The sequence below is a fragment of the Ursus arctos genome, unplaced genomic scaffold (genome assembly GCF_023065955.2).
Source record: "Ursus arctos isolate Adak ecotype North America unplaced genomic scaffold, UrsArc2.0 scaffold_3, whole genome shotgun sequence".
NCBI classification, from domain to species: domain Eukaryota; kingdom Metazoa; phylum Chordata; class Mammalia; order Carnivora; family Ursidae; genus Ursus; species Ursus arctos.
The window spans coordinates 38,394,032-38,407,513 of record NW_026622985.1 but is presented as its reverse complement, the minus strand read 5'-3'; the positions used below and the strand labels follow the sequence as shown (position 1 = coordinate 38,407,513).

Genomic DNA, 13,482 nt, shown 5'->3' with positions numbered 1-13,482 from the left:
TGGGACATGTCCATATGGAATGTTTAGAGCTTTAATCTTGAAGATGGCAGTTAGTTGGCCATAGCTGAGGATATGCCAAAATTCATCCCCCCGAAGAACTTGTTTCTGCTCTCTGTCACATACCTGGGAGAGGTCATCTTGTGTCTTTGTTGATGATAAATAGTACACTATACATTTTTATAAGTGGCCATGTGTTTTGTAAAGATCATTCTTAAGAAGGTTCATCACATAAAAGCAGTCTCATTTAATAGGAAAAAAACAGCTACTGTATTCCTCATTTTTAAAATAAACTTAACTTCTTATTGCTTAAAGAGTATGCAGTTTTCCTCCCCCAAGTCAGGCATTCACTCATGAAAGCAGAGTTACGAAGAGCTTTTGGGTGTTGGATTTGGGGCAGCATTTGGCTTGGAATAAGGGCGGTTTGATCTCAGAATGTGAGATCCTTGCATATAAGCAAAGCATGGAGAGCCTTGCTACTTTTTCCAACACAAAGGTCTGCCAATTATCAGTTTCTCCCCAGTCATAAATGTTTAGAAATATGAACAGCTTTTAATCAAGATAATTGATATGTGTTGACAAAGGCCGTTATAAGAGTTATCAGAGTAACAGAATGGAATGTAATACAGAAAGAATCACATGTTTTAAATATAGTGTAATAGATTTATATTTTCTAAATCTTCTAAGAGAGGCTTCCTCACTTTTTTTTTTCCTCTCTCTCCATTTTACCTTAGCCAGAAATTTCTTTGATTTGCAGGGCGCCTGGGTGGCTCAGTCAGTTAAGCGACTGAGTCTTGGTTTCAGCTCAGGTCATGCATGATCTCAGGGTTGTGAGGTGGGGTCCCAGTTGGGCTCTGTGCTCAGCAGGGAGTCTGCTTGAGATTCTCTCTCCCTCCCTGTCTTCCTCCCTCTCTTCTCCCCTGCCATTCGAGCTCTCTCTAAAAAAAAAAAAAAAAAAAAAAAAAGCCTTAATTGCCATCTGAAGGAGAGTAACACATCTCAGAAAATTCTGTTATTCAAAAGGCAGTAAGCGTGCTTCCCTATCCTCTATATAGGAGGCCAATTATAGCTACTGAAGTTTTTGATGCCAAAGGTTATTATGTAAAGAAATATTTAGGACTTCTTCCTAGGTCTCAAGATATGAATCACAAACTCTGTGTCCTATCTATTTATAACTTGTTTTTAAAAAAATAATCTGTTTTTAATTTCATTTGGGCTTATTTATTCCCTGTGTAATTCAGGCCCATTGGAGAGGACAACAGATGTAACATAACAATAGGTAGCATATAGTTATCTTACCTGACACTCAAAATTTTACACTCGAGATTTTGCTATGTAGTCTTTCCTTCTCTTCTTCTCACACCATGCATATTAAAATTTCTCATTTTTATACTTCTCTACAATTTATGATACAAAGAAAAGTGTAACTTTAAAAATTAAAATATCAGTAATCAGTCATTTTTAATTCCTATGAATGTGTTTCCCATAGAGGACTTTGTAGTGGTTCACATATATTCCCTCTATTCATTCCACGCTTCCTACCAAATGCAAATGGGTAAGACTTATGAAGAGAGACTTATAACAAGTTGCCATATGTGGTAGAATTCCCTTCTAAAATTTTTCAAATCATTCCCCTGCACTTACCAAATGCACATTTGCCATAGAGAGCTGGAATTGTGCTTAAGTTTTGCCAGGTGTTTCATCATTTAGTCTTATGATGTCACCCAGTGTTGAATTTACACAGGGGGCCCAAGGACCTCGGGGACCAGTGGGTGCTCCAGGACTCAAAGGGGATGGCTATCCTGGTGTGGCTGTAAGTGTGGACATCGCTGTGCTTTCCTTCATTCCCTCCCTCCTTCTCTTTCTTTCTTGATAAGCACTGCACATGACAGGGACACTCACTCTCTTCCTTATTATATCATCTCAGGGACCTCGGGGACTACCAGGACCCCCTGGACCAATGGGCTTACGTGGAGTGGGGGACACTGGCGCAAAGGTAAGATTTTAAAGCAGGTAACATAGTAGCTTCTAAAAAGATGTCTTATAGGTAAATGAGTTTGGTAAAAGTGAAATTTTTATCAGAATAATAGAGGAGTGGTGATGTCTAAAGAATTGATAGTTATTTATGTTCACCTATGGACTCTCTGGGGGAACTTGCACTAATTTGAACATGTAGATTAACTTTGCGGATTTTCTCCTGCTTCTCTGGTAGCAACCCTTACGTTCCTTTGCTGCTTTGTTTTCTGTACCAAAGTCAGAGTTTGGTCCAGAGCCCTCCTCAGCTCCTCTAGACATCTCTTCCCCTAGGAGATCTCAACCGACCCCATGGCTTTAACCCCCACTCACGTGCTGATGCCTTTCAAATTTCTGTTTTTCTCCCTAAACTCTGGTTGCACATCTAGTTTCTTACCATATAACTTCTCTTGGATTCCTCGCAGACATCTCTAACCTAAGGCCCCAAATTTAATTTAATTTTAATTTTCACCTCATAAGCCCGTAAATGGTACCACCCACCTCGTGCTCAAGCCAGGAGATCTGAATCATTCTTGCTCCTTCCTTTCCCTTTCCCTCCATGTCTAGTCTTTTGGTAAATGTTGTCAGTTCTCTCTTCAAAATACATTTTGATGCTAGCTGCTTTTCTCCTTCTGCTTCACCAGGGCAGACCAACGTCATCGCTTGTCCAGTCGTTTAAAATAACCCCTTTATGGGCCTTCTCTCTTCTACCTCAGCCCTCTGTTACCCACCAGGCAGAGTGGTATTTTAAAACCATGAATCAGATCCTATCCTTTTCCTTTTCAAAAAACACTCTGGTGGCTTCTCTCCACACTTAGAACAAGATCCTACCGTTCCCTATGGCCTGTGAGTCCCTTCACGACCTGATTGTAGCTCCTGCCCCCTTCTCCTTTGGGGCCTTCTGCCGGCTACACTGGCCTGCCCTATTTCAGCTCATTCCTGCTCCTGGGTCTTGGCTCTGTCAAGATGGCTCGTTCTTAAGGCTGCAGCTCAGATCTTGCCTAACCTGAGCCTGACTGCCTGGACAAAGACCAGCCATCTCTCCCCTCACTCACCACTCTCACATCCCCCTGTGTATGTCCTCCACAGCAAAATCACTTTTTCAAACCATCTTGCTCATTTCCTGTTCTGCGTATTCCACCAGAGTGTACGTTTTCCTGAAGGCAGGCTCTTTGCCTGGACCCAGCGAAACTCCTGGCCCCAGAAGTAGGCGTGCCGCCTGGTAGCAGCTGTGTAACATGTTGAATAAGTGGAAAGTGAAGAATGCTCAATATTACACTACAGAGAAAATATGTCCTTGGAAACATATCCACTTAGTTTTTCAAAGGCTTTTGGGTCATTCAAGAGAGATGTTCTAATTGCTCAATGTCACCTTCTTATTTTGATTTTTTGGTCTCTGCCCCAGCACATGGGAGAGACACCACCTTGCCGATGCTTCTGTACAGCGGGTAGGCCCCTTTTGCCTTCTCCTCTGGACAAAGAAACATGGGAGACCCATGGCCCTAAATCCTGTCTGTAGAGGACAGCTTGCCTCCTCCCCGTCTCTGTTAGCATGATCACGAGGCCCAGGGAGAGGCTGTGTGTGAAAGCCCTGTGTAAACCGTACCGAGCAGCACGCCGGAGATACTTGTATCAAGGTTCCGGCTTGCTCTGACTCAGAACTGAATCCGATCCTCTGACACACCTTGACGGTGTCAAGAAACCGTAGTGAATTGGGGATGGAAGTATGCTTTTTTTTTCTTTAAAACATAGTCATCCGTCAAATGCTAAAATTTAAAAATAGGAAGACATTTCAATATGTAAACCTTGTTGTTTTCTGCCCTGAGTGGGGCACGGGTAAAACTTTTGTTATTACATAAATATTCCTTCAGTTAGGAAAGTAGAAACTTATATATGGCATGAAATAAAACGTATTCAATGTGTATTGGAATGTATCTGTATTCTAACGGAAGCATGATCACTTACATTTCCGCTGAGTAGGTTATTATATTTTAGATAAGTATATGTTGTCTTATATCAAATTGTACTATTACGCTATCGCTCTATATTTAGCAATGATAATAAAGGCAGACACTTACACACAGATAGAGAACATTTTAAAATTTGTTTCCTGTGACTATTCTACTATGTCAGGCTATTTAACATACAAACTAAAACATTTACTAAATGATTCCATATACCAGTGTTCTCCGAAAGTCTCCCACATTTGCTATCATATGGATTTTAGGGGGAAAAAATCAAGAAAAAACGTGTTCCTTCAAAATGTTATGCTGCCTATTTTACTTTTTGAAACAACCAACACGTTGCCAGAGATATGTCTTAAGGGAGACTCATTATCTCTGGTAGCCCACACGGGAGGCTGACTGGAGGGAGCAGCTGACAGCTCAGTCCTGGCTGAGGGGAGGAGGGAATATTGCCCAGGACCCACCTCTGTCTCTCTGTTCCCCCACCACACTCTTGGCTGCCTTTTCTTTTTCTCTTTGACCTCTTCCTGTAGATGCTGGGAAAATGTGTTATCTTGGAAATCGTGTGAGCTACTCTTAGAATTAAAGACCTTGGATCATAAACTTGAAAATAAAGGAAATTCTAAAACCAAACATCAGCTTTTAAATAACTTTCAATATCATCTCTCCTCTTTGGTATAAGCCTTAAAGTCTCTATGTGGCCTTCTTCTCTGAAGAAAACTTTTGGAAACACACACACACACACACACACACACACACGTACATGCACACACGTGTGTAAGTAAAGAAAGAGAGATATTTAGAAAAGTTTAATGCCACCTAATTTACTCTTTCTGGTTTGGTAAAGTGGAGGTGAAACCCTCAAAATACCTAAAGGTGTCAATGGTAGCAAAAGCACTGGTCTCAAGTGTGTGCAAAATTCATCTCCTTTCAGTCTGACTTAAAGTAACAGAGAAATTGTGTGTGTGTGTGTGTGTGTAATTGTATAGACATATATATCTGATATGTTTTTCATTTAAACTCTGTGTAGTCACCTTAAAATATTGGCCTTAGTGCATTAAGTTACAAAACAAATGTGTTTTGAAATGAGGAAACCATTAAGGTTGACAATTTATGGTTGGTCTTTGTGCTATTTAGTTAAGGGCACATGTGTTTAGCATATGACACAGACATTAGAATCAAAGCTTCTATGTTTCAAAACCTATCAGAAGCGGTCCCTGACATCTTGCACCCTTGCAGTGCTCTCTGGCTTTTTTCCAAGTGGAAGAATTCCATATGACATCAGTGGTTATAGTACTTCTATATACAGTTACCTTGAATTGCATCCAAATTTTGACAAGGGCTTCTGAAAGATTTCTAAAACTCTTAAAAAAGCTACACTTCCAAGTAGATAGGAGATATAGTTTTAAATCTGCTTTTGAAATGTGCCTGGAAGAGAAACTGACAATTTGGTTTCTTGCTGAGTGGGAAGCACTCCTCTAGCACCCTGTTCCCCGGACCCAGACTTGCTTGTTGATGGGGAAGGCAAGTTCAAGGATCTTATTTAGTGCTGCCTGTATTTTTTCACTGAACTCCTACGGACGAAAAGGATCCTTTGTGATTTGGGAACAATTATTATGTGACCCTCATCTGCCTTTGAGAGGCCCACTTGACTCTTTGCTCCGGTATTTTCCCCTGCAAAGGCTAATGAGGTGCATGTGACCCAGGGCCTGCTCCATGGACATCGCTGAGGATAAGAGTTTATCCTTGGCCTCCTAGAAGAGACGTGTAAGGAGTAGCTCTCCTGAGCTTCAGAAGGGCAGGTGCATCCTGCCATGCACCTCTCTCAGTTCTTTTAGCCCCCTTGGGTGTGCTAGTTCAAAAGAGAAGAAGCCATTCCTTCCCTAAAGCTTTGGAGCAGATGAAATGGGGCCAGTCCTTGCACAGAGGGACTCTAACTTGCCTGTTAGGGCCCTCAAGGGACCTCTTCACCATCAAGTGGTTGGAATACAATCTCTGGGCAGAAAGGATATGTTGGGTTGTTGCTATTATTATTGTATACTATGTCAATAGACATTATATACTACCAAAATATTTCCAGAATATCATCGCATTTTAAACTCCTCCCTTGCTCTATAGGTCAGGAAATCAGGAAGCAGAAAGCCTGAACACCTTGCCCCTTTACGATAGAAACAGTGTTGATACTATATTGTATTTGTGTATAAGAGGGAGACTGTGAATATGGATGAATAAATGCAAATGAAATGAATGAATAAATCAGAGCAGAGAGACTCGCTCGCCCTGATCTGCAGATGCTTCATCTTCAAAGCTATCTTCCAGATACCTCGGCATCAGTTAGTGTACAGAGGGATTGTTTGTCTTTCCAGCCTAGTTTTCCCATTGTCCAAACTTAAATTATGTAAACATTAACGAGAAGCACAAATCCAACCCCAAAAGAGTTAAACACTTTTGAAAAGCTTTAAATGTTTGAATATTGTAAATACATGCTTTATTTGACAAAAGTGGCCCATAGTCATAACTTAAAATGCAAAGCTCTGTGAAATTCCACCGAGTATCATTATTCTAAAAATGTTCCCAGCATTTGAATTGCCCCTCTGTTCTCTGCAATGGCTCACATATGTGCACACCACCAACAGGCCATGGCGGAACAGAGGAGCGATTCACACAGAGCTGCGTTAGGAATTTGTGCATTCCGTTGGTGGACATGGACTGGACAAGAAATTCCAGTTTGAACAGTCTCTGACAAGGAGGGCTGGCCTCGGATACAGACTTCATGACAGTGACGTTAAGGGTCTGTGACTCCAAGCTGGAGTGGAAGAAACCCACCTCCCATAATGTGACAGGCAGGACAATCAGCTTAAAACCAGGACTAATTAGAGCCAGAGCCCTATCAAGTTGAAATGCCAGGCAACTTGACCTTTAGATTTCAGAAAAGGTCACATTCAAGACCAGGAAAACTTGACTAGGTGACTTTTCAAGGTTATCCCCCAATTCAGTTCCATGCATGTTTTTTAAAATCAGAGCTATTTTCCGGTCTGTCTTGTGACCTTCCAGGCTGCTTTCATCCCACCTTTCTGTTTTCCTAGCTCTGCATCTCTCTCCCTAGCAGTACATACATACCTCCGCTCCCTTCAGCCCTGGAGACACACACTAAATCCTCTTAGCACTGGCCACCCAAATCACCATCAACACATTTTCTTTTTTAGTCATTCAGACTAGAGGGGCTCTCCCCCTGTGGGAAATTATATTGAATATCATTACAAAAGAGCCTTCTCTTCTGTCATTAGGGACATCAGTATTTCTATTTTCAAGATTCCTAATGCAGCTAAACAAGAAAGACTCTCTCCCTCTCCAATGAGATTCTCAGCACCTTGGCACAAGGGAATCTTTTGTTCATCTTTGATGAGTTGATTTTGAAAAAAGAAACAATCAACACTGGGGATGTACTGTATGGTGACTAATATAACAAAATAAAAATTATAAAAAAAAATAAAATCAGCTTAATTCTCTATCAAAAAAAAAAAAAAAAGAAAGAAAGAAACAATCAACAAATCCTCCCCCCCAGTCCTAAAGCAATTTTTTAAATTATCGTGGACTCTGAGACACTGCTGCTTGGCGGTGAATATTAAAGTTTTAGGAGAGAAATTAATTGGAAGAATGGAAATTATTTTAAATATTTTTAAATTCAAAGCTGGGAAAATATGCTAAGGGAAATGTTATCATGATCTGAGTGCTTGTTTTCCAACACCTTCTTCATTATTTTCACATCTCCCTGATAATTGTGCTGGTAACTGTTCCTGTCTCCCTTTTCACATTAAAGGGTGCCGGTGAGCAGGGACTGAGTGCTATGACAATGGGCAGTCACAACCAATAACGCATTGTCAGTATCAGGTTGTCTACTGAGAAGCCGACAGTAAGCTGAGTTTCCATCGGCATCCTGGCAGCCACGGGGAGGGGCGGCAGAGTTCCTAGACCAGTGCATTACAGAACCCATTCCAGAGCCGCGCTTATGCTCGTGGTAGCTGGAGACTTCGTAGTTAGATCTTAATTTTATTTAAAAGCCAGAAAGGAAGAAACATGAGGCAGTTGCTAATCATCACTTTGACTTATGACTTAGTTGAAATTCAGTCATTCCCTGGTTTCATCATTTAGTAGAATCTTGAGTACTATTCCTTGGAAAAATCTTAAGAAATTTATTCTTTTCACAGTGAATTCAATTTGCTTTTCATTGTCCCCCAAGTAGAAAAGCATGAAATCCCTTTTAAAACAACTGTAACCTGCTTCCACCATCCTCTCAAAGAGTGACAGGGACCTAACAGGCATAGACCAAGGGCGAAGCAGTGATTAGAGCCTTGTCTACAGGTGTGGTCGGGGTAGGAGGACACAGTCTTATTAGGCTGCTTTGTCTCAAGGAGCACTGTCTTCTCAAATGTTGTATTTAAATCTTATAAAACTCAGAAGGCATAATAGGTTGTTTCATTTTCACTGCTCTACTCGGACCTCTGTTATTTACCAGCTATGTGACCTCACCAAGTTACTTACTCTCCCTGGGACTTAGCCTCCTCATCAGTGGTCTGGAATAATGATGCCTACCTCACACCGTTGTTCTGAGAAATTAATGCAATAATGTCTATAAAACATTTTAATGAATTCTAACATGCTTAAGTCGTAGTAGTCATCACAGCATGCGTTACTGTACCAAATCAAGTACGTTGCAGTATAGATACACAGAGAAAATAAGAATTGGTTTTGGGAAAGATCTGGAATGAGACTAAGTAAAACATTGAGGTAAACCACAAAACTGAGCAGTGGCAATGATGGGGAAATGAGTCAAGCCTTAGACAGCAGGGCACTGTGCAGGTAGTGAGGGCCTCTCAGGGATCTTGTCATGAGGATGTTTTCTTTCTTCTCCTTGAGAGAGCGTGACTGACGGAATGTAGGAAAAGGACTCCCACAGCCACAGACCCACGGTCTTTGCATTAAATGGTAGCTGGAAGAAAGTCCGTGGAGACATTAGCATTTTGCATTTCGCTGCAGCCAATACCAAGAAGGGAGATGGGCTCTGGAGTCCGACCTGGGTTTGAATTGCTCCTGGCTGCATGGTTTTTGGGAAATCATGTATCCTTATCTGGAAGTCTCAATTTCCTTATCTATAAAATGAAGTAAGTTGATGCTGATAGGATCAGATAATGAATGAAAAGTACCTGCTGCATAATAAATTTAATAAGTATTCATTATTTTATTATTAATTATGATAATTTTGATGTTAACCAAAGCAAAGGTTTACCAATGAGAAAAAGAGAATGAATGTGATAGTGTGTTTGGTTTCTTTTCCTTTCTTTTAAAAAGTGAAATTTGTGATATTAATCAATGAATGATTACCAGGACCATCGTAAGATTATGTAGGATTTTAAAGGTGCAAGGTTATGGTCTAGGTAGAACCTTCACTGAATCATTTGTTAAATTCACATATATGAGTACCGCAGGTAGTTAGTTCTAAAGTTGGCCATTTCCTGTGAAAATTGGGAGTATCTTAAGTCTAGAATTCCTTTTGTGGGCCAAGAGGAAGCTCTGGGCAATCTAAATAGTTCTGTTTGTTTGCTTTGTGAGGGGTTGGGGTAGGAATCAGGCTGTGTGGTCTTATGAAATTGATGGATACAGTCGAAAATGGCAACTCCAGAATTGGCGGTCAGGGCTGGTGACTGTCTCCCAATGCAAGGGCTCCCTCTGCAGGCTCCAGAAACTCTCAGCTCCTGCGTGGGAAGCTAAGTCCAGCTGTGCAAGGGCCTGTCTTAATTCCTTTTACTTGCGATCGTCACGCCATCCACTGACGATAAAACCACATGTCTGAAAGGGTCATGGTGAACGCACTTCGTAGGTCCCTCTGGTGCTGCACTGTGGCAGACCGGGCGCTAGCAAATGCTCAGGTGAGTCGGGACCATGTTCCTCTTGTATACCTTCACCCAGTGTGGTGGCCTTGTGTGGGCATATGGCCCGTGGAACAAAAGACATGATACACCTTCAAGACTGCACCACAGTAGAGAGACAGTGTCTCTGTGGATTCCATAGCTCATTAAGTCCTGATATTCCCACGTATTAAAAAGTATGGTACAGAAACACCGAGGAACAGCCCTAAAACCATGTTATAGACCAACTGTAACATCTGCAGAATACGTTAAGCTGAGATGTGGTTTAAAGTCTTTCCGATAAATAAATGCATATATCAGAGTTTATTTACCTAGGTCAAAAGATTATTTGGATAGATAAAACCCAGTTATATGTCAACAATTATATGGGTAAAGTGGACAGCTTATATGAAGGAAACACTGTAGCACCACAGGTGATGTGGGAATCATGCCATCAATGTTCATTGGCCAAGGTTCAAGGATAGAAAAGGCAATAAGGTGTCCATAAGGTCTGCACTCAGCCTTCAGACACTCCTACATGATGAGAGGGAAACTGAGTAAGAGAGAGAATGAGTAGCAATAATGAACAAGGACAAGGCTGGCCTAAAATATACTCATAATTTATTTCAACTGTTTTTCCCGCTTGCTTTCCCATCTGGGCTCAGTGTGTGTGTGTGTGTGTGTGTGTGTGTGTGTGTGTATGCATATGTATGTGTGTGTATCTGTGTATTAATACTAATTGAGAAGGAAGTTTTAACTAAAATCATCCCAAGAAAAATATCATGAATTGTAGAGTTGAATTCTTTCTTAAAAGAAATATTACTCAATAAAAAAATCTCCTACTTTGTGTCCATATTCTTAATTTTTAAGAGGCGTGTAACATTTGGGACATACCAAGAATGCATGAAAGACATGTAAGTTCTAATGATACCAAGTCCACTTGTGTGCTTTCATCCTTTGCCCATCTTTCTATCTTTAAAATCTTGTATTCTTCTCCTTGTTAATGGTGAACATCGTGGCAACTTTCCTCACCTTTACGGGTGAGGTTTTTATTGGATAGTGTTCGTGGGTTTAAAAAAATACTATTAAAACATTTTATTATGAAAATTATTAAGTGCATATAGAAGTAGAAAGGCTAGTAAAATGAACTCCCATTTACTCATCACACTTGAACAATTATCAGTATGTGGTCCATCTTCTTCTATTTTCCTCTTCCCCCTCTCCCACTGCATTCCTCTGAAGCAAATCCCAGACATCTCCCATATAAAGGTTTAGCATTTGTCTCTCAAATATAAAAGCTCTTTTTAAAAACCTAACTGCAGTACCATTAGCAAACTTAAAAAGCATTAATAATTCCTTAGTATCATCCAATATCCAGTGTTCAAATTTGCCAGCTTGTCTTACAGACTTTTTCTGAATTGGGATCTAAATGACGCCCACACACTGCATTCAACTGAGATGCTCTTCATCTCTTTTAATCAAAGGTCAGTCATCCTTTGTTTTCCCTGGTGCTTTCTGTGTGGATGAGTTCCTTGACCCTGACGGTCTTGTCGATGCTATTCTTATGGTGTTAACGTGTTTCTACATCCTCTGGTTGTCCGATTTAGAGACTTGCTCAGATACAGGGTCTGTTCCTCTTAGCAGAAGGCTTTCCAGGTGGGCTATGTACTCCCCGTCGCGCCACATCGGGCTGCGGACCTGGCTTCCAACCTCACCACGGAAGGGCAGAGGTGACTAGAAGCACAAGAGCGAGCCATTGTATCTGGGGTGGGGTTCATGGTAACCAGACAAGGAAGACAATTATTTTTGATAAAACATGGAATGGTTCTGGGTAAAATCTATTGAACTATGCTTACCTATTTTGCTGGTGGGCGTCAAAATGCAGCAAGTGTGTGAATCAGTCAGGGCTAGCTGGAGACTCTCCCCCAGGGAACTTACAGATACTCCCTCTAAAGGCGTATCTTGAGTAAAGAGGCTTAAGAAAGGAGAGACAACAGAAATGTATGTAGCCCAGGACTCGTCATGTTCTCTACTTGGAGCTCGGGATATAGGAGTGATCATGTAAGCTGGGAGAAACTTGGGGTCACTCAAAGTTGGGAATCAGAAAGAGAGCGGTGTTAGAGAGATAAATAGTACCTGTGGTCACAAAAGCAGCTATGTACTACGTGGAAGTGATGGAGACAGGAAACCAGAATCACAAAAGTGGCTTGCAGGCACAAGGGAAATCGGTAATTATGAAAATAAGAGATTAAAAGAATTAAGTCAGTAATCAAAGTTTAAACCTTTTCCTTTTCTTTTAAGGCCTTGTTTTCTCTTTAGGATTTATAAGTAGAAAGTAAAGTAAGGATGGGCTGTTTTGCTAGATAAACAACTTCATCATTTCTTATAATCCATGATTTTTGCACTGTTGCATTCTAGAAGCTATTTCGCTCCTAACAGAACATGGATGAAACGGGACCTCAGGCAAAGAGCTTGGGAGATTTAGCTTCAAAGCCTACCTTTGGTTTCTTTCTTTCTTTTTTTCTTTTATATTTTATTGAGGCATATTTTATATACCCTAGAACTCACCCACTCCAAGTATATATTTTAGTGATTTTTAAAGGAAATTTAGCAAGTTGAACGGCCTCACCATAAATCAGTTGTAGAACATTTTCTTCCCCCAGTAAAATCCCTTACACCCATTTACAGTTAATCCTGTCCTAGTTCCTGTTCCTGGTCCCAGGCAATCATGAACTTACTTTCTGTCTCTATAGAAGTGCCTTTTCTGGACATTTCATACAAATGGAATCAAACAATATGTGGGCTCATAGATCTGGCTCCTTTCATTGAGAATAGCGCTTCTGAGGTTCATCCGTGTTGTGGCTTGTAGCTGTAGTCTGTTCCTTTTCATCGCTGAGTACACCACCTTTTGTCTATCCATGTTTCAGTTAATGGGCATTTAAGTTGTTTCTAGTTTTTAGCTATTCTGAATAATTCTGCTAAGAGCATTCATGTGTAAGTCTTTGTGTGGACACACGTTTTCATTTCCCTTGCGTACAGGAGTGAAATTGCTAGTATACCGTAAATCGATGTTGAACTTTTTAAGAAACTGCCAAACTGGGGCGCCTGAGTGGCTCAGCCGTTAAGCATCTGTCTTCGGTTCAGGTCATGATCCCAGGGTCCTGGAATCGAGCCCAGCATCAGACTCCCTGCTCGGCGGGAAGCCTGCTTCTCCCTCTCCCACTCCCCCTGCTGGTGTTCCCTCTTTCGCTGCCTCTCTCTCTGTCAAATAAATAAATAAAATCTTAAAAAAAAAAAACAAAAAAAAACTGCCAAACTGTTTTCCAAACTGTCTGTACCAGCAGCTTATGAGGGTTCCTCCTTCCCCACATCCTCCTAGTCCTGCTTTTCAATAGCTGTCCAGCTTTAGACTAACTTTAGCTCCCTCTTAAATGAAACAGCTGGGGTGGGCCGCCTGGGTGGCTCAGTCAGTTGAGCGTCTGACTCTTCGTTTTAGCTTAGGTCATGATCTCAGGGTCCTGGGATCGAGCCCCATGTTGGGCTCTATGCTCAGCATGGAGTCTGCTTGAGAGTCTCTCCTTCTGTCCCTCCCACTCCTGCTT

At 41.2% G+C, this 13,482-nt stretch overlaps 1 protein-coding gene across 1 annotated transcript in view; it reads left to right on the top strand.

Annotated features, from left to right (window-relative positions):
* COL28A1 (collagen type XXVIII alpha 1 chain) overlaps positions 1-13,482 on the top strand; it is a 157,927-nt gene that overhangs the window by 81,511 nt on the left and 62,934 nt on the right. The window contains exons 24-25 of the mRNA XM_057304177.1: positions 1,742-1,810; positions 1,925-1,993. Coding sequence (XP_057160160.1) covers positions 1,742-1,810; positions 1,925-1,993 — 138 coding nt within the window. The remainder of the gene's footprint in view (positions 1-1,741; positions 1,811-1,924; positions 1,994-13,482) is intronic.